The sequence below is a fragment of the Orcinus orca genome, chromosome 2 (assembly GCF_937001465.1).
Source record: "Orcinus orca chromosome 2, mOrcOrc1.1, whole genome shotgun sequence".
NCBI lineage: Eukaryota > Metazoa > Chordata > Mammalia > Artiodactyla > Delphinidae > Orcinus > Orcinus orca.
In genome coordinates this window covers 174,113,831-174,132,887 of record NC_064560.1, presented here as the reverse complement: position 1 = coordinate 174,132,887, position 19,057 = coordinate 174,113,831, and the positions used below count along the sequence as shown (strand labels likewise).

Sequence of the window (19,057 nt, the reverse complement as noted above, 5' to 3'; positions counted from 1 at the left end):
CAAAAAACCCAGGCCCGGCTGCCAAGTTCCCAAAGTACGGGTTTCTGATCCTTTGGTGATGACACGTTGCCCCAAAGGCCTGGGACAAGGCTGCAGGCACCTTGCCTGGCCGCCCTTGTTCGCAGCCTCGTGGTGGGCGCCATCTTAGTTTCCAGCCCTGGGAACCACTGGGTCTCCCGTGGGCTCTGCTTTTGTCTCCCTTCCAACTCGGACCCGCCCTAGGCCTCCCACTGGGTTCTGGTGTCTGGGCCGAGGCGTGAGCCTTGTCCCCTGGGGGCTGGCAGGGCTGTGGTGACCATCCCAGGGCGTGATTACATGGCAACGGGAAGTTGTTTTCCCACACTTACCCCACCAGAGAGGCCCACACAAGCTGTCTTGAGCACAGGGTCTAGAAGGGCTACCTCTGAGGGCTGAAGGACATCTGCGTAAAGAATGAGCAGGCTTGGGACGTTTTCCCTGTGGAGAGAGGAGAGAGTGCTCTGAGGATGGGCCACCTCAACAAACATCAAGTAAGCCCCTACTGTGTGCCGGGCACTGCACAGGGTGCTGGGAATCCAAGGGTGAACAAGTGTCTGCCCTCTCAGATCTTACAGACTGAGGAAAGACAGACCAGCGTCTGGGCGGTGATGGTGCTGAGGGCCAGGCACCGTGATGGGAGGGAAATTCCAAGTGCTGGGGGAGCCTAGGTGAGGAGTGTCTCACCCAGTGGTGGCAGCCAGGGAGGCCATTGGAGCCTGAATGAAGTGCATGGAGAGAAGGAGAGAGGCTCAGGGTTGAGGCTGAGGAAATCCCAGCCCAGAAGGCAGGAGGAGAAGGCAGAGAGGCCAGCCAGCCATCTTCTTGCTGGTGACTTTGGCTAGCTGGTGGCTGCAGCATGTCCAGCCTCTAGCGGACAGGCCTGCAACCTGCGCTGCCCGCTGCCGCTCTCCCTGCCAGCCAGGAAACAGGAGATTCTAGTCCTTGGACGCTCTGCTTCTCACCCACCTCTGGCCACATCCAGATCTGGGGCTCAGGGACAAGGTCAGAGGGAGTGTGCTTCTCTAGGGCCACCTGAGATGCCACTGCAGAGGCTGATGCTCGATGTCATCAAGGGAGAAGGAAGAGGTCATAGTCGGGAAATAGATCAGAGGGTCAAGACTCTGAAGAGGCCAGGCCAAAATGAGAAAATGAGTCAGGAAGCTAAAAGCCAAGAAATAGGGATGGGTTGACGCAAGCGTTTCAGGCTAAGACCATGACTAATGCAAGGTGTGGGAAGCCCTGTGTTTTAGGGCAGCCTCGGAAGGCAGCCCAGCACGCAGGACTAGAACCCATGGCTGCTCAGGGTGACTACTGTCATGGTGCAGTCAGTGTTTCTACGGCCTAGACCCTTGTGTTTACCTGTATTTACCTGTGACAGGGTCAATTCCAGGCCCGAGATGACAGTGTCTGTCTCCCACACACCAACCTTCAGAGCTTGTCAAGCAACCACTCTGCTCCAGCAAAGGGAAGATCGAGAAAAGCTTTGGGACACCAGCTCTGCCTTCAAGGTATTTGCTACCTGCTTGCAGAGAGAGCTTGTGCTCACTGGAAAGAGCGCTGGAGAAAGACCTAAGCTTGATCCCCATCTCTGTTCCTTCCCTGGTAGCTAAAGGTCTATGGCCCAATTACTTAAACTCCCTGCACCTCCATTTTCCCATCTTCAAAATGGGAATAATTAAAACCTACCTCATAGGGTTGTTATGAGAATTCAATGAGTCGAAGTGCTAAAAGTGCCAGGCACACTGCTTGACACATAAGTGCTCAAAAAATACTTGTTCTCTCCCTGAAACAACAACAAATGATCACCATCCTACAGCTTAATGTTGAGTTGTGAACGCTGACGCTACCAGTGGATCTGCTCAGCACCTGGATCTACTCAGAAGGTGTCAGGGACAGCTGGGGACTGATTGCCTGGATGGTGATGGTGAGAAGTTGCGTGTGTGTGTCTGTGTGTGTGCACACATGTACATGCATGCACATATGCACATCCATGCGCACGCAAATCCCTGCATCCTTTTTCTCCTCTGCATTTGGCAGAAGCATAAGATTCTTCTTTTTCTGTCTCATGTCCAAGTTGGTGAGGACTCTACTCTGCAGTGTCTTTTTTTTTTTTTTTTTTTGCGGTACGCGGGCCTCTCACTGTTGTGGCCTCTCCCGTCGCGGAGCACAGGCTCCAGACGCGCAGGCTCAGCGGCCATGGCTCACAGGCCCAGCTGCTCCGCGGCATGTGGGATCTTCCCGGACCGGGGCACGAACCTGTGTCCCCTGCATTGGCAGGCGGACTCTCAACTGCTGCGCCACCAGGGAAGCCCTGCAGTGTCTTTATATCTCTAATAAGAATCAAAAGTTGAATTAGAAATCATGCCTAACAGCTACCATTTCCTGTACCCCAGGTGCTTTAGCAGTCCTCACCTATGAGGTAAGCACTGTTATTATTCCCACTTTAGATGGAGGAAGTCTGTGCTCTGAGAAGTAAAGGAAGTTACTTGAAGTTATACAGCTGGTAAGGACTGGAGTCACACTCCAGGACAGCAGAGCCCCAGCACACCTGCCCTGGACTGGATGTGAGTAACAGTAAACCTCTATCTGACTCATGGATATTCTGAAAGTCTAATTGGTTTCCCCTAGCCTACCCTAGCTAATTCATCTCGCAACCCAAGAAGCCAAGTTTAGAAGGATATGGTCTCCAGTTTAGTGACAAAAAGACTGAGGTGCACTTGTAGGAATCGCAGACACTGCCCAGGCATCAAGCTTATTCCAGAGAGTAGAAAGGGAGCTGCAGCGTTCCCACCCATCTGTACCTACCCACCACCCCCCTCCTCGGCCCTGGCTGTGAATGTAAACTTCAAGGGAACCAGCACACCACATGCCCAGTGCCTAGAACATAGTAGGGCTGAAGCAATACATGTTGCATGAAAGGACAGATAAATGAAAACAAACACACACAACATGTACAATCTATGCACCCTTATACATACACAGTTATAGGCAAAGGTGCCCAATGCATAAGTGCTCAAAACACTCAGTTATAGACAATCATATACAAAACAGATACTTCAACACACACACTCATACACAAAACACACCCATGTCCACATTCACAAATCCAAAACATGCATATGTATACACAGATATCATGGGCAAGCATATATGATCCAGATATGCACAAACACACATCTACTCACCCCAGCGATGCCCAGACATCCTCCACCAAGACCCTGGGCCCAGGAAGGAATCTGTCTGCTCCATGAGCCTTAGCATGTTGGAGCTTGTCAGAAAGTTCTTTGCAGCCCCCCCTTAGCTGGCTGGTGACTGGCCCCTGGCTCCTGGACCTCCGGGTTTGGGGCCGGCCAGGCAGGAGGCAGCATCTCCGGCAGCCCCGCGTGGGTGGGCGGGCAGGCAACGGACGCAGAGGTCACTGGGGTGAGAGCTGGGGCTGCCCTGGCCTCTCTTTTCCTGGCTGGAATGTGAGATGTAGGGGCCACCTCTCAGGCCTCCCTCCTCTCTCCCAGCCGCCCACCAGCCCCAGGCCCAGGCCAACCCATGACCCCAAATCCTGCCAGGTTCTCGTAGCCAGGAAGTGTGCACGGAGGGTGGTGGTGGTGATGAACACTCGAGGACCGTGGGAGGCATACACAAATAACACAGAGATGCACAGTCACACACAGAAGCTGGCCCGGATACTCACCCACGAAGACACACACACAAAGACACAGGCAGGCATACAAGTTCACAATCCCACTGAATGCACATTAGACACACTTCCAAACACAGAAGAAAAATCAGGCACATACATCACACACACACACACACACACGCAATCACACACACGCAATCACACAGGCATACAGAGATACCAAGAGACCAGACACCCACAAAGCGACATTTGCACATACAGCAGATGCACACAGACACTCAGACCACACAGAGACTGATAGCACACGTGGATCTTCACAACTGCATGCAAATGGCCACACACAGGCACAGAGACACGCACACACAGACCCCTTCCGGCAGACCCCTGCCATGTTGGAGCACTTCCTCCTCCTCCCGGGACCAGGAGGAAATGCTGCACTAGTAGGCCACTCTCCAAGCCACATGTGGCCGGCTTGCAGGCAGGGCCCGGAAAACTGCTTGCCACAAGAGGAAATAGTGCTGAAGCCCCCGCCAGGTGCCTGCTGTCTGAGTGCCTGGCCAGGAGGATGGTGCATGGGCTGAAGAGACAGCCACATGGCATGGGTTTTGTCTCTGTATGTTAAACACACACACACACGCACACGCACACGCACACGCACACACACACTTTTCAGGAGTACATATGTATGTACAACGTATACAGGGAGGGGCACTCTTGGAACCTCAGTTTCTTCATCTATAGCATAGGGCTGATAATTCTTGCACCCTTGAGGATTATGGGGATGGCATAAGGTGGCACTGTGAAGTACCAGAGCAAACCACTGCCTTCCTGGGGGTCTGGAGCTGCATCTCTGCAGAGGCCTAATGTCAGGAGCCTTGTTCGCAGGCGTTGGGCTCCACACCTGGCTGCTCCCGCCCAAGGTGGCCAGCCTGGAAGAGCCGGAGCCAAGCTGGGGGCCCCTCTCCTGGGCCAGCACTGGGCGCTGCCTGGCTCAGCCGGCGCCCCGGGCAGCAGGCTCCGAGCGTCCCGGGAGAAGCTGCGGGCTGGGCTCCGCCGGGCGGTGAAGCCCGCGTCTGGAGGGCCCCTTCCACGCACTGCCGCCCGAGCTCGCTCAGGTCCGCGCCGCCCGCCCGGCCTCTGGCCCCGCTCGGCGCCCGGCCGCTCCCTAGGACTCGGGTCTGGAGCCTCGTCGGCGGTGGGCGGGGCGGGCCTGCAGCCCCGCCCCCACTCGCGGGCCCTGAAACCCAGCGGCCGACAAGCTTCAGTCCCAGAAGGGAGCTGCTGTCTGAGGAAGAAGCTGCATCTTCACTCGCCAGCCACGAGAGGACCTGGGGTCGCGCCGGGCGCCCGACGGACCCTGCTCAGGGACCCGCCTGCCCCACACCGACCGGCCCTGCCGGGCCCTCCGCACCAGGTGCCCCAGCCGCAGCCTTACCTGCGGGCTCCAGAATCCGCAGGGCTTCTAGAGGATGCTCGGGCCACCGACAGGGACCTCGGGGCAGCAGTGAGGGGGGGCACCCAGCCCCCCATTCAGCTCCTGTCCTCCTGTGCCAGGGGCTCCCCCGGGGTACGAGCATGGTGGTTTTCCCTTGGAGCCCCCTGGCTTGGTACGTCTGAGAAGATGCCTGCCATGAGGCTGTTCACTTGCTTCCTGCAGCTCCTGGCTGGGCTGGCCCTGCCTGCTGTGCCCCCCCAGGTAAGACCCCCACCCCCCAGCCTGGCTTCCCTGATCTTCCCACCCCCAGCACTGGGAACAGGGGGCTCTGAAATCACAGACCCACTCCCGGGAGCAGCACCTCCAAGGATGTCCACACACTTCCCACGAGCCAGGCTGGACCATGTCGTCTGGGAGGAGTCCGCAGGCTGGGCTGTCCCAGACCTCAGCTCCGGGGTCTGTCTTGGCGGGGGCAGGGAAGCCACAGGGAAGGGAGGGAGGTTTCCTGTCTGGCCCCTGGAGCCCTGGTGGGTTTGCTAAAAGCATCTCTCCACTAATCCCAGGCGGGTCCCTGGCCTTGTGGTCAGGGTCGAGGCCCTGTGACCAGGCAGGCGCCCCCAGGACCTCTGACCTGGCCTGGTGGAGGGAAAGCCGGCTGAAAAGACTACTGGTGGGGAGGCTGGGCCCTGCCCCCCACCAAGGCTCCAGGCTGAGCCCAGGGCTCCTGGGTGGGCTGGGGGCAAGACAAGGGTCCCACTGTGCCCTCTCTCCCGGATGGGCAGCTGGAGGTCCTGAGTGCAGGGCCTGGGGAAGTGAGCAGGGCCCTTTTCCCAGGAGCTGGGTGAGTCTGGCTGTGAGCCAGCTTGGGCAGCGAAATCCTGACAAAGCCAATGAGCTCCCTTCCCACTGCGCTGTCCCACTGCCCTGGGAGTCCCAAGCCCCAGCCCAGAAGTGGGTGGGCTGGGCAGTTCCACGGGGCGGAAGGGCCATACCACCCGCCACCCGCCGCCCGCTTGCCTGCTGCAGGGCTGGTCAGAGGTGTCACTTTACCGGCAGCACCGGCTCCTGGCGCCACCCGCTCCAGCGCCTCGGCTCTCACCAGCTGATCGCCTCCCCCTGGGCTCTGGCACCCAGCCAAGGCGAGCTGCACAGGGCCCAGCAGGGCTGCCTGGGGGCTGGGTAGAAGGGAGACCCCAAAGGATTGCCAGATCTTTGGGACAGAGCAGGCAAAGGGTCTCCAAAAGCTTCCAGCCTCCCACCCTTTCTAAATGAGGAAACTGAGGCCAGAGAGGGGGTGGGATCCACGGGACCCACCCAGGGTCCCTTGAGTTTTTCTCGTTGCACCTGGAAGGAGCCAGCCGTGAGACAGGGCAGAGTGTGTGCAGCGGGTGGGAAGGAGCTCAGAGTCAGAGGGGCCTCTATGATCTTACCGACACACTGGGCCCCAGAGCGCAGAGACGCAAGGTGGTCCCCCTCATCTCTGCACCTTTCTGTCCACAGCAGTGGGCCTTGTCTGCTGCGAACGGCTCATCAGAGGTGGAAGGTAAGCTGCCTGGGCCCAGGGGGCGGGGGCGGGGCTGGAGGGGCGGGTGCACAGCTCGCCAAGTCCTCACCTCCTGGGCCTCTGCAGAGGATGGGAAGGGTTGGGAAGGGTGGGTGCAGGCTGATACTGAGCTGGGGAGAGTCTGCAAACTGGCTGACGCCCTGGCCGACAGAGTTGGCAGGGCCTGAGAGATCCCCCCATTGTGACCCAGAGGCCTAGAGAGGTGTCTTCCTGGGCCAGGGTCACCCGGCGCACAGAGAGCAGGGCTGGGGCCCATTTACCCAGGATTCGTCTGGTTGGGGTTCATCAGAGCCCCTTCCCAGCATGATGTAAGGGGGGCAGATGGGGTCTTGGAGGGCAGTGCAGGCAGTGAGTGCCAAGGGCCAGGCTGGGGGTCTGTGAGCTGGATGCAGTGGTCCAGCAGTCAAGAGGACCAGGGAGGGGCAAGAGGACCTTCCCAGCAGCCAGCCCTGGAGGAGCTTCAGGGACCTGACGAGGCCTTTCCATTGATTACAAACAGACAGAATGACTTGTGCCTTCCCTGGCCCCTCCACTCCCCACCCCGGGTTGTATCAAGAGGGAATCTTCAAAGGGTGAGACAATTTGCCAAAGAGACATACGTGCAGAAGGCAGGAGGCCCATGCCAGGCCCCCTGCCTTGCCCCTCCCTCCCTGCCTCTCCAAGACGTGCAGCCAGGCCACACACCACTTTCCACGGAAGAAAGGGAGCATGTAAGGACATGCACATGCACACGCGTGGTGACCTCTGTGAGCTGGGAACACCCTCCCTCTACTGCCTGGTAGCCAGCCTCTCCTGGGCCTGACCATGCTCTGACGGCTGAGTCCCAGGCCCCTTGGGCACTGAGAAGGTGGGGGTGGTAGCAGACATTGATTTCATTGATATCCTCTCCCTCCCCCTGCTTGCCCTCTGGGATTGGCACAATATTATGCTCTCTGGGGTTTGGAGAGAGACCCATCACCTACCTCCACCCCATGGCCTTTTTGATGCTTTTAGTATATTTCAGATTAACAGCTATCAAAGAAGTCTGAGCCTCAGTTTCATCATCTATAAAATGGGAGCATTAAACTACATGATATCTAAGGTTCTTTTTCTCAGATTGTAGGATTCTCTGACTCCATGGAGGAGACACAGGAGTATATTTCTCCCAGGGACCCGAGTGAGGAGGGACCCGGGAAGTGTCGATCCATTAGGACAGCTCACCTGTCATCCTGATCAATTAGGGAGCCTGTATCATGACCAGGGAAAGAGCTTTGGACCCCAGTTATCAAAATCCTGAAAATGCCATCCCCTTCTAACACCAGACAAGAGACAGAATGGTCTGTGCTTTGCAGCCGCAGACGTTGATTTTTTACTATTACTATTCATGGTAATATTATCAGGCATTTACTATGACTCTGTGCCACAAGCTGTGAACTAGGAAGGCACTCGTATTCTCCACGTTTTATAGATGAAGGCTCTGAGGCTCACAGAGGCCCTTGGGGTCACCTAAAGCCTTGGACACTCTTCAGTGCATGTGACAGAGCTGGAGCGCGTGGCACCGAGCCTCCCCACGGCTCACAGCTGAGCAGGCATTGAGCAGGGTGTCCCCTGCCGCAGGCTGGGTGTGCGCCCCACCGGTGACCACCAAGAGGATACCTGCTGGGCTCGGGCTGGTGGCCAGTGGCTCTGCCCAGCCCGGTCCCCCCACCCTCCCAGTGGCCCCCCCCAGGAGCTTGCTCTCAGGATGAAACACTTCCCATCTGGGGTCTCCTCTGTCCTGGGTGGTAGGCAGCTGGAGCCAGACGGGAGGCTCACCCAAGGGCTGGCAAGAGAGCCGAGAGCCCACTTTTTGGCCCCGGGAGCAGCCAGGCGCCTGCCTCGGCCACAGCCTCCCGTTCCTCTCCCCGCACCCCGGCCTCTGAGCAGGTCTGGGGCTGCCCTCAGGAGCAGCTGAGCAGAGCTCTTTGCCGAGGGGCTCAGCCCACAGCTGGGAGCGGTCACAGCACTCCCTCAGCCAGCCCCTCGCCCCGCCCCCTCTGTTTCTCCCACACACCCAGACAGCAGCCCCAGGGATGAGCTGCCCCCTTTCCTGGTGTCTGCCAGGTAAACCAGGCCCAGCCCACCTCCTTCTCAGCCCTCTCCCAACACCATCCGGCCATGAGGCCCAGAAAACGGTGGGCTTCAGGGCCCCGGAGCCTGGGTCCTGTTGCCGCAGTCTGCATGGTGGGTGAGGGGAAAGGAAATCCCTTCTGCCTCCTAGGCCCTGCGGCTCTGCTTAACCTGGCGGTGGCCCCATGGCCCAGCTGGGTGGAGTTTGCTTGCGGGATGGTAGGGGGACGGGGTGCCCCTTCTCTGCTGCTCTCCCCCTCCCTGATGGCTGGTCCCGGGGCAGGACCCTGAACCTTCTGTGGCACTTTGGCAGCTGGCTATCCCTCTGCTGTTATTTATGTTTTCCGAGGCAGAGATTAAATGTTCAGAGTTGTGTAGTGCTTATGAAGGTTTTAGACTAAACACGCACTCAAGGAGTTACAATAGGGAGGTGCTCCTCTGACCTCTCCCTGCAAAGGCTGGCTTCCCTGGGGCTTTGGGCTGACCTGGAGGAGAGGGCCTTGTTTCCCACTTGGGTCCAGGGAGAGTGACCCAGTGGCCTGGAGAGGCAGGATCAGGGAGGTCTCTGGTCTCCCTCCCGTCCCTGGGCCCAGCCCTAGTGCGCCCTAAGCAGACAGGGCAGAATGGAGCAGCAGACGCTCAGATAAGCACAGTTTATTGCTCTGTGGCCGCTTCAGCCAGCTCCACGTGGACACACTGCCTCTTGGGTATTTTCCACCGGCTTGCAGCCTTTCCCGAGGGCCTCTGCTAGGGCTGAAGTTTATTTTTCCTCTGAGATTACCCTGAGACTCACGTCCTCATAGGCTCAGTAGAATGGACTTCAGCCCCTTCTGCCTCCTAGTAAGGGACATGGAAGGTAGTGAGGGGCTGCTAGGAGAGGTCATTGCCCTAGGGCAGAGGCTGCAGCGTCCCCAGGTGGCCCAGCTTCCCTGTCCTCCCCCACCAGCTGAGGATGACCACCAGGTACAGGGCAGGATGACCCAGGACTGGAGATGTGTCTCTGCTCACGGTCTCACAGCTGGGCTGGGTTGTGTGCACAGAATCACAGACTGCCTGTCAGATCTGGGAGAGCCCTTAGCAACCATCTATTCCCAACCTTCTTCTTTTTCCTCAGCTGAGGAAACTGATATACCCAGAAAGGTGAAGTGACCGCCCCAAGGTCACACAGCCAGTGTAGGGCCAGGACTAGAAGCCAGGTCTCCTGGCTCTGGCTACTCACTTCCTGTGAGCCTCTGTTTGGGACCAGGCCCCAGGCCCTCCCCTGAAGGAGCAACGTCTTTTGAGAGACTCCAGATCAGCCCGCAGAAGTTCCTGGTCAAGACCACCAGGACATCGTGGGGGTCAGGGATGTCCCTGATAACCTTCAGCGAATTCTCATCTAATCAATCAGTAATTACTTAGCCTGTGTTTACTGGGTGCTTGGGTCCGTGTCTTCAAGGAGCCTCAACTTGCTTGTAAAAAAGATAAGAGCCACCAGTGACGGAGATAAGGCAAGCCCTTGGGGCTGAGTTATGCTCAAAAAAGGAACATCTGTTCACGCTGGACAAGTAGGAGAAGGCTTCGGAGAGGAGGAAGGGAGGCGGGCCTGGGGAAGTGGGAAGTGGGCTTTATTTGGTTAGAAACGAGAAGGGGGCAAGGAGCATGGACCTCAAGTGGGAATTAGGATGATGTGGCCCCGAGCTCTCACGAGGGTGGCCTGACCGAAATGGAGCACGGGAATGGGGCATGTTGCTGACTGCAGTCTTGGCCACCAGGCAGAGGAGCTGGCCCAGTGTGGGCAGGAAACAAGGACTAAGGGGAAGGCTAACCCTCCCTGTGGGACTCTGCAAGCCAGTCTTGCAGAACTGACTGTTTTCTGCCAATTCCCCAAGACTGAGGAAGCACCAGGTCAGGGCTAAGAAAGATCCAGAGGGCCTGGGGAGCTGCCAGAGCACGCTCCTCGAAGCTTCAAGGCACCGAGGCAGATGCGGCCCCTGACTTGAGAATAGAGCTGAGAGCTCAAGACACTGAGAAATTCCGTTCCACTGGGATTTCCATCCGGCAGACGGGTTGGAGGTCCAGCTGTCATCCCAGAGGGATCACATCAGGAGTTCAGAGCCGGGGGAGCTCACATAGGCAGGGGGCTTCCTGGAGGAGGGGGTGTGGGCTGAACCTGGGAGGACCCGCAGGGCCTGGGCTTCAAGGAGCAGGCCCCTCCTGGCCTGACGCAGCTGTCTGTGCCTCCTCGCAGTGGTGCCCTTCCAGGAAGTGTGGGGCCGTAGCTACTGCCGGGCCCTGGAGAGGCTGGTGGACATCGTGTCTGAGTACCCCGGCGAGGTTGAGCACATGTTCAGCCCGTCCTGCGTCTCCCTGCTGCGCTGCACGGGCTGCTGTGGCGATGAGAACCTGCACTGCGTTCCAGTGGAGACGGTCAATGTCACCATGCAGGTAAGCGGGCTCTCCTCCTCGTGTCCGGGCCTGCCCCTCTGTCCACATGCTGCCCAGAGGGCCACAGAACCTGCCCCCGAGGGGGCCCGGGAGGGAAGGAGGGCAGGCCGGGGTCACAGGACTGGGACTTACGCCCAGGCCTATCCTCTTACCACAGTGCCCCTCCTTCCTGAACCCCTGCCCCAGCTTTGAGCCCCCTCACCTCCTCCCTTACCAGCTTTCTCAGCCTCTGGCTTAGCCCTGCCCCAGGACCTAGGATATCTGGTTGAGGTTGGAAAAGAAATCTGTTCGGATTCAAGATGTCCCTGTTTATACCAGGGACATTTGGCATTTCACGCCCTGAGCTTTCTTACACACTTACACCTACGGTGGTTTTTTGAGCACTGAATAATGCCAAGCGCTATGCTAGGTGCTTCAGAAATGTTACCTCAACATTCGATCCTTGGAGCTAAGTGATATTCCCATTTCACAGATGAGGAACCTGAGGTTCAGAGATGTTATTTCACTTGCTCAGCAGGTGGAAGAGCCAAGCTTTGAACATAGGTCTCGCTGCCTCCAGAACAGGGGCCCCCTTCCTACACTATTGCTATGCTGGTGGCCCTGGGACGGGAGGGACAGGGGCCTCCCTCAGCTCCACATGCAGGCGGGAGGGCTATTTGCCCCACACTCAAAGCGAAATGAGGGTGTGTAGTCCAAAGGCTGGTGGGAAATAGGGAGCCTGGTCCTCATGCAAGGGGAGGCTGGAGGGAGTATTGGAAACCCCAGGCCACCCCCAATCCAGTCACCCAACCTTCCTCTCCCCTCAGCTCCTGAAGATCCGCTCTGGGGACCGGCCCTCCTACGTGGAGCTGACGTTCTCTCAGCATGTGCGCTGCGAGTGCAGGTGGGTCCTCGGGTGTGGCAGGGACAGCCCCCACGAGCCTGGCAGCTTCAGCCAGGGGCTGCCCGTCCCTGCTTCCTAGTTGAGGGAGACCAGGGAAATCGGCGACCAGTGGCAGCTGCTTGTGTCTCCCCATCAGCCGGTTTTGCCCAGGGAGCTGGCCCCAGCAGCTGGACCACAGCTGCTGAGAAACCACAGGGATGGAGGGAGCCAGGGTCCCTCCCAAACTTGCCAGGCTCAGGGCACGCCATCTCCCTCCTCAAGCTGGGAGGCAGCTGCCACGGCCCTGGAAGAAGTGACTGGACTTAGTTCTAGGCCAGGCTGGTGCCCACGGGAGGGGTCAACTGGCTGAGGCGCGCAGAGACGGACAAGCCCTGGTGGGAGGGAAGGGGCAGAGGGAAGGAGCTTTCTTTAAAGTCGCTCCCCCACCCGGGAGAGCCTGTCACCAGCACATCTTGCTGCTGGTGCCCAGGGTACTCTGAGCATTAGTTACCAGGAGCAGCAGGCCTGGCACTGCCAACCAGGCACGGGGAAGAGAGAAATGGGCTCAGGTGCTCTCCTGGTACCCCTGGGCCATGGATGGAGACACCAGACAAGAGGTCCTGAGCCCTATCCTGGGGCAGGAGGAGGGGGAGGACCACCATTTATGGTGCATCTCCTCTGTGCCTCGCCACGCATTAGGCACCTGACTGTGTTTTCTCATTTATTCAATAAACATCCATTGAGCACCGACTGTACGCTAGGCACTGTCCCAGCTCCTTGGGATACAGTGGTGAGCAGGAGAGACCAAGTCCCAGCTCGCCTAACAACCCTAGGAGATAGGTACCATTGTCGTCCCATTTTACGGATGAAGAAACTGAGGCTTGCTATGGTTACATGATTTGCCACAGCTAGTGAGTGGACCCCAGCCTGTCTAACCCCTAAGCTTGCCCTTTTTCTTGCTACCTCTCGTGGCCGTTACCACACTCTCCAGGAGCCCCGGTACTGCCCTGGGCTTGGTCCTGCCTACTGTCCTGGGCTCTGGCCACCCCTTTTGGATCTGTACCACTGTTAGAGGCCCTGCCCCAATCTGTTTCCTCCTGTCCCCCCTTGCCAGGGCTTGGCCATATAACAACAGTTCAGTAACAAACCCTCCCGGGCACAGTGCTTGACAGTGACCTTTCACCTTCCACATCACCTTTGCCCTCACAGCCTCTCTGTTGGGGCAGACAGATGAGAAGACTGAGGGTCCAAGAGTGTCTCTGACTGGTCCCAGATGGCAGAGACACGACCAGGCAGTCCCAGGAGGCGCTGGTACCCTGCCCTGGCTCCCAAGGGAGATGGCCAGCCTAGGGAGTCTTCCCTGACCTCAAAGCTTGCTGTCGCTGCGCTGCCCCATGCCCCCACTCTGGCTCCCAGGGGAGACTGAGGCCCTGTCCCCTTCCAGAGGGCTGGGCAACAGGGCCACCTTTCTTCTCTCTTCTGGGTCAACAGCCACAGCGCCCGGAGGCAGAGCCAGGACAAGCCTGGTGACTGTGGGGCGTTCAATCAGCTCCCCTCACCCCACCCTTCACCCTGGCCCCCTGATGTTGCCTGCACCGTCACACATCCTCAGGGTGGGGGGTGGCGCGATGTCCACCTGACAGGTGGCCTTGCGCCTCATTCACTGTCAGCGAGGAAACTCCCAGAGGGCACCCAGGAAGGAAGGGCAGATGCGAGGGAAGGAAGTGAACAGAGAAAGGCAGCAGAGAGCAGACTCATTCCCCAGATTTGATGCCAAGAGGCAGAGGAGAGCAGAGGGTGTGGAGAGGACCCCCAAGAGGGCATTCACACCTCTCTTGGTGGGGTCACCAGAGGCTAGAGTGGGAGCGGAAGCCCCAAGGCCTCTGGGCATCTCTCCCTAACTAGCTCCATGCTACCCCCTAGTGGCTTCAGTGCCAACTACAGGACCAGCGCCGGTGATGTCCGAGGGGGCTTAGCGGGGCAGGGAGCCCCCGCTTACTGCTTTCCTGATTCTCCCCTGCTCCTCTCTGTTTTCCCAGGCCTCTGCGGGAGAAGATGAAGCCAGAAAGGTAAGCAGCCTGGCTGGGGCACCGGGCTGTTCTCAGGCCTGCCAGCCCCTGTCCTAGCATGGGGGTCCCCAGCCACTCTGTCCTGACGCTTTTGGCTTATTACAGGAGGAGACCCAAGGGCAGGGGGAAGAGGAAGAGAGAGAAGCAGAGACACACAGACTGCCACCTGTGAGTGCGCGGGGGGCCCAGGGATGGCAAGGAGGCTGGGCCAGAGGGGAGCCCAACCCTGCCAGCAGGGTCAGTGGTCGGGGAGGGACAAAGCCAGTGGTCGGGGGCCACAACCTAGAGATTCTAGGGCCTAGGAAGCCTCAGGTGAACCAGGACAGGAACCAGGAAGCCTTGCTTCTTGTCCTGGCTTAGCTCTAAGTTTCTGTGTGGCCTTGAGCAGGTCACGTCACCTCTCTGAGCCAAGTTTTTCTCTGTGTGTAGAATGAGGGGTCAGGGGGTCCACCAAGCATTCAGTCGGTCTACGTTTACTAAGCACTTACTGTGTGCCAGGTACGTCAGTGGGCAAACCAACAAGCTTCCTGCTCTTACAGGGCTTACATTCTAGTGCTAAAACGTCCAAACACTCAGCCAGGGCTACCTCCTGGTGGCCCTGGGGAAGGTGTAGCCCCTCACCGGCTCCCAGACCAATATTTCTTCCACCCTCCCAGGGAGCCTTGGGGTCCACTCGCTTCCCTTTCCCTCTCCATGTTACCTGCCCATTTGGCTTCACATCCGGAGGACTAGGCTGGAGTCCAAGCCTGAGTGTTGGGAGAGCAGGATTAGAGAAGGGAAAACCCAAATCTGTGAGAGTAAAGAGTAAAAATAAAGTATTTCATCATGCACAGTAACTCAGTCACACCATGGTTCTCCTTCAGGGCCTGTCTCCTTCCACCAACAGGACTCAGGAAATCATTTCATGCCATGGGACTGGGGCTGACCAAGTCCTACCCCATGAGCCCAACCCTGCACGAGCAGAGACCTCCACCCCACTCTGTGAAGATAGGGATGCTGGGGAGGATTCTGGGTGGGTCCTCTGCAGGCACATGGCACTAATTTCTCCCCTGGGCCCAAGCAGCAACTGGGGGAGGAGCTGGCAGTGTAGTCAGTGCGGGGGTCCCCAGCTGGGCAGCCCCAGATGGAAAGCGGCCTGTCCTCTCTCTGCTAGGGCAGCAGTCTTCAAACGTTTCATTCGGGAATCTCTTGAAAGAAATTCAAAAACTCATGTGCTCCCTTGTTCACTTTTAAGTTGACATTGAACTTTTTCATCAAAATTGTAAATAGTTGCAAAGGATGTAACTTACGGCCTATCATGAATATTAATATTTTAATATAAAGCCATTATATCACTCTCCAAATGTATCCTGTGGAATAAGCCATCCTAATGTAATACCATCATCCACTCTTAAAAAACTGAACAACATCAACAACAAAAAATATATGAACGCTCTCCTTTGATAGTTGAATATTTCCATTGCTTCTTTTTTCCTTGAACTTGTCTTTCCACTTTACTTTCCGCACAGAATTTCAGCCTAATGTAGTATTTTTTTTAATATTCAAATGTCTTTTATGTATCACCTTGTCATATTTATCTGCCACAACAATGGTTTGAATTATTTTAAATTTCCTGTGAGCAGAAAACTCGAAATTCAATTTTCTCTTGGAATGAATTATCACAATAATTATTATCAGTAGCAACTGATCAAAACAGCACAAATACATCATATTTTACTAGATGCTAAACGCAGAAGTACAATCCATCTTATTGGGAATGCACCTCAATGAGATGGACGCAGCTACTTCTTTTCAATTAGTTAATGAACTCAGTAACGAATGTTACCTCCTGCCAGACTGAGGCAGGATTCAATAGTAATCCCATTCCTGTGCATCGTTTTTTATAGATGAAAAGACTGAAAAACCATGTTCACATAAACAGGTAAATGGGACTGGAAGTCACTCAATCACTTGAACTCCTTCCAAGTTGTTTGCCAAAAACCTCAAGGTGATCTGCTACCAAAATTACTTCTCATGACAGATTAACTGACAATTCGGTTAAGCTGTTCTTCAATTTTGTTGAAAGCAGACTTGGAAACCACCCCACTTGCAAAACGCTTGCTTACCCAGTCAGTCACCATATTTCCTTTCTCAAAGCCTACAACAATGTCTCAGATGGTTATTTTATTCAGTGTCCCCTCGAATCCTTTTCACCTTGGGGAAAAGGACTGTAACAGGATTTAGAATGGACAAGATGCTTCCTTCCTTCCTAAGGGAGAAGGGCAACTGGGAACAAGATGGTGGGAAGCAGACCTCAGGTGGAGAAGATGGGGGAAGCGGACCTCTCACGCAGACAGTTTTCAGGCAGAGTACATGGGAAGGCTGAAAACGAATTTCTTTAAAACCATCAGTACATACACCTTGGAAAACCTTCACGTACACCTAGGGGTTCCCATATCCTCGTTTGAAGACTGCTGTCCCAGAGTAAGCAAAGGCATTGGTGCATGGAGCCAAATTGCGTTCAAAGTAGACTTCGTCTCTGACTAGCTGTGTGACCTTGGGCAAGTTTCTTAACCTCTCTGAGCCTCCGTTTCCTCATCTGCAAAAGGATGATAGTGCCTTACTCATGGGATATTTTTAAGGGTAAACGAGAGAGTGCTTAGCGCGGGGCTGGGCACCTGGGTGCGTGCTTGGTGAGGGGTAGCTCCTAGATGCTTCTTGGCCTCGTGCAAGCAGAGATCCAGGCTTCCCATGCTCCCTGTCCAAGCTTCCCCTCTGGGTTTGTCCCCCCTCCCATAGGAGGGACCCCACCCTCCACACTGGGCTGATACCCCCTTTCTGTGTCTGATCTCTGGCAGGTGCGGCGATACTGTTCCCCGGAGGTAACCAGCCCCTCGGAGGAGAGAGACCCCACACCCAGCTCGTGTATTTATTACCGTCACACTCTCAGTTACCTCCCTGCTGGCACCTGCCCTCTATTTATTAGCCAATTGTATCCCTGCTGAATGACTCACTCCCTCCAGGAGGAGGGGCAGGGAGGGACAGGACCCTCAGGAATTCAGTGCCTTAAACAGAACGTGAGAGAAAGACAGAAGACAGACCCATGTGGCTTCAGCTTGGGAAGAAGCAAGACGTGTGGCTTTGTGAGGGGCAGGCCAGGCCCCAGAGGCTCCGGGGGTCACCAGGGGGCTGGGGAGGGAAGGACTGGAGACCCACCGCCTGCCCCCCGGCCTTGGGCTCCGCGTGGACCAGCAGCCCTTGCTGGGGGAGCTCCTGGCCGGGGTGGGAGCGGAGAAGCCTGCTCCCACTGGCCCTGCTGGGAGAGTGAGCAGGCAGCAGCTCTGCACCCGCTTCCTGGCAGCAGCTCTACCCCCGGAGATCAGAACATTCAGCTGTGGAGAACAGTGGTTGCCTGGGGGCCTTGGCCACTCCTTGTCCCCTAGGTCTGGCCTCACATCTTGCCACTGCTTGTGCTGGGACATTGTTCTTTATGGCTAAGGCGTCACCATCCTGCCCCTCCCAGGGACACAGGCAAAGAGTGGCCCCAGGCTGGACATGGAGCGAGCTGCCCCCGCGTGGCTGTTTGACCACCAAGCCAGATTCTCTTGAATAAAGTATTTTAGTCTGGAAACAGCTTTCCAGGGGAGTGTGTCGGCCAGAGCAGCGGGCAATAGCAGGACATGGAAGCAGGACAGAAGTAAAAGGGACCGTGGGCTCCAGGGCTCCCCGGGGGTAGCTCGAGCCTGTTGCTGCAGCTCCCTGGGGCATCTTCTCCCAGGTGCTTTAGGCACGACCCTGAGGCCCACTCCTCCCGTAATGAGGGGTTCCCAGGATGGAGGCTTGGCCCCAAACTTGGGAGGCCCTGACCCCAGCCACCCCGATCACCCTCAAATTCAAGAGCACAGTCCCCTTCCTCTCCCCGCCAGGGCCACCCTATACCCAGCCCAGTGCCCGACCCTCTGGACCCTGAGTGAATGGGGGCTCCCAGGTGCCACAGACTGTGGCCCTGGGGGACTGAACTGCACCACCTCCAACCCATGCTGGCTGCTGAACGCAGGGATTGGCAGATGCTGCCTGATCTCTTCCTCCTTTGACCTCCTGTCTTCCTCTGTCTTCCTCCTGAACACCTTGGCATGAAATGAGAAAAAAATGTTTTTTCTTTTTTCAATCCCATACACTTACTCTCTGATTCCCTTCTGCCTTTGACCCACAAGATGTGTTTGTTTTCCTGTTGTGTTTTGGGAAGGGGAGCTCCCTGTTCTCTCTAATTGCAGGCTGCTCAGACAAAGCCACAAGGCCCGGGGGCAGGGGCCCGCCCCGGGCTTTGGAAGGAAGCCATGGACGCTCCAGTGAGGTAGGTGGAGTGGGGAGGCCCTGCTGAGGCCCTTGGTGGTCTGTTCACCGAGGCCTGGGCCCCCCTTGGAGGACAGTCTGGTCAGAATGTGCTTCTGGCTGGTGATCACAGAGTAGGGGTGGGCCAGCCCCAGGGGACACGCTTTGCAGAAGAAACGCACTTTCTCTCCAGCTTCTCCACTCTTGGGCTGTACGCATTCCGAGCTGTTGCCTCTGAGGGACTGAGAACTGAGAAGAGCACCCCTCCCCCTTAGGCTCTGATGTGGCCCCAGGGACACTACCGCAGCCCTTGCAGCATCTCCAAGGCTCTCAGATTCACAAGTCACCCACATGGAGGTCTGCCTCCCCACCCAGACCAGCCACCTCTGTAGAGAACTAGACAGAGACCAGGGGAGCATCCAGAGGCCAGAAGCAAAAGTCTGCATCTGGGCCAGAGCCTCACAGCAGGAGTCAGTAGGAAAGGAGCTGACTGTCCACCTGACTACACTGGCTGTCCTTTCAAATCATTTAGGACCTAGAGGGCCCTTTTCCTTTGCTCTTTATATATTTGTGGAGCCCCACCTGTGTACCTGACACTGTCCTAGGCACCAAGGACTCAGTGGGAAATAAAACTCCCAGGACCTGC

At 56.9% G+C, this 19,057-nt stretch overlaps 1 protein-coding gene and 1 long non-coding RNA gene across 10 annotated transcripts in view; one reads left to right on the top strand and one right to left on the bottom strand.

Annotated features, from left to right (window-relative positions):
* The window catches only part of LOC125963643 (uncharacterized), a 23,263-nt gene extending 18,465 nt beyond the window's left edge, over positions 1 to 4,798 (bottom strand). Inside the window, exons 1-2 of the long non-coding RNA XR_007475875.1 lie at positions 4,464 to 4,798; positions 348 to 456 (exon numbers count right to left, since the gene is read on the bottom strand). This is a non-coding gene — a long non-coding RNA (uncharacterized LOC125963643). The remainder of the gene's footprint in view (positions 1 to 347; positions 457 to 4,463) is intronic.
* PGF (placental growth factor) overlaps positions 1 to 19,057 on the top strand; it is a 22,099-nt gene extending 3,042 nt beyond the window's left edge. The window contains exons 2-10 of one of the 9 annotated variants that reach the window (XM_049706598.1): positions 2,466 to 2,582; positions 5,210 to 5,351; positions 6,591 to 6,633; positions 10,973 to 11,169; positions 11,976 to 12,052; positions 14,071 to 14,100; positions 14,206 to 14,268; positions 14,964 to 15,112; positions 16,938 to 19,057. In XM_049706598.1, coding sequence (XP_049562555.1) covers positions 2,581 to 2,582; positions 5,210 to 5,351; positions 6,591 to 6,633; positions 10,973 to 11,169; positions 11,976 to 12,052; positions 14,071 to 14,100; positions 14,206 to 14,268; positions 14,964 to 15,112; positions 16,938 to 17,065 — 831 coding nt within the window. In that variant the 5' untranslated portion in view covers positions 2,466 to 2,580 and the 3' untranslated portion in view covers positions 17,066 to 19,057. Of the gene's footprint in view, positions 1 to 2,465; positions 2,583 to 4,805; positions 5,352 to 6,590; positions 6,634 to 10,972; positions 11,170 to 11,975; positions 12,053 to 14,070; positions 14,101 to 14,205; positions 14,269 to 14,963; positions 15,113 to 16,937 lie in introns of those variants that run through there. The other 8 variants (XM_049706600.1, XR_004476979.2, XR_004476972.2 and 5 more) reach the window with 8 other exon arrangements.